The sequence below is a fragment of the Penaeus monodon genome, chromosome 27 (genome assembly GCF_015228065.2).
Source record: "Penaeus monodon isolate SGIC_2016 chromosome 27, NSTDA_Pmon_1, whole genome shotgun sequence".
In the NCBI taxonomy this organism is placed as follows: domain Eukaryota; kingdom Metazoa; phylum Arthropoda; class Malacostraca; order Decapoda; family Penaeidae; genus Penaeus; species Penaeus monodon.
In genome coordinates this window covers 24,686,336-24,686,732 of record NC_051412.1, presented here as the reverse complement: position 1 = coordinate 24,686,732, position 397 = coordinate 24,686,336, and the positions used below count along the sequence as shown (strand labels likewise).

General features: G+C 37.3%; 1 protein-coding gene across 1 annotated transcript in view; it reads right to left on the bottom strand.

The window, feature by feature from the left end:
* Positions 1-6: 6 nt before the first annotated feature.
* The window catches only part of LOC119590710 (zinc finger protein 358-like), an 8,425-nt gene continuing 8,034 nt past the window's right edge, over positions 7-397 (bottom strand). The window contains exon 6 of the mRNA XM_037939398.1: positions 7-370. Within this exon, the coding sequence (XP_037795326.1) occupies positions 285-370 (86 nt within the window). The 3' untranslated portion in view covers positions 7-284. The remainder of the gene's footprint in view (positions 371-397) is intronic.

The following is a 397-nucleotide window of genomic DNA, read 5'->3' as shown; positions in this document are numbered from 1 at the left end:
ATAACTCTTCTAAAAGAATAAAATATCAATCCATACCAATACCAGATCATTAGGGAGGCATTATACATTTCTACTATTTAGTTCCAATTATTTTCTGAAATGCATTTCTACACCAGACAATTCCTGTTTAGTACACAACTACCACATTTCTTATCTTTGGCATGGTTAATCAGTTTGCCATATATATAGCAGTCGTAATGGTGACACAACTACCTGCCTGTCTCCAGGTTTTCCTTGCTCTACATCGCAGCTTGTTCTTTGGCCTTGAAGTTCACTTGTCAAGCTTATCGATGACCATTCTTCTTGTGTTGGTACATGTCATATTTTGTACGAAACAATGCCCCACATGTGCATGAGAAAGGTTCTCTGCCTGGAAAAGTGAAGAGAAGTCTTTTTT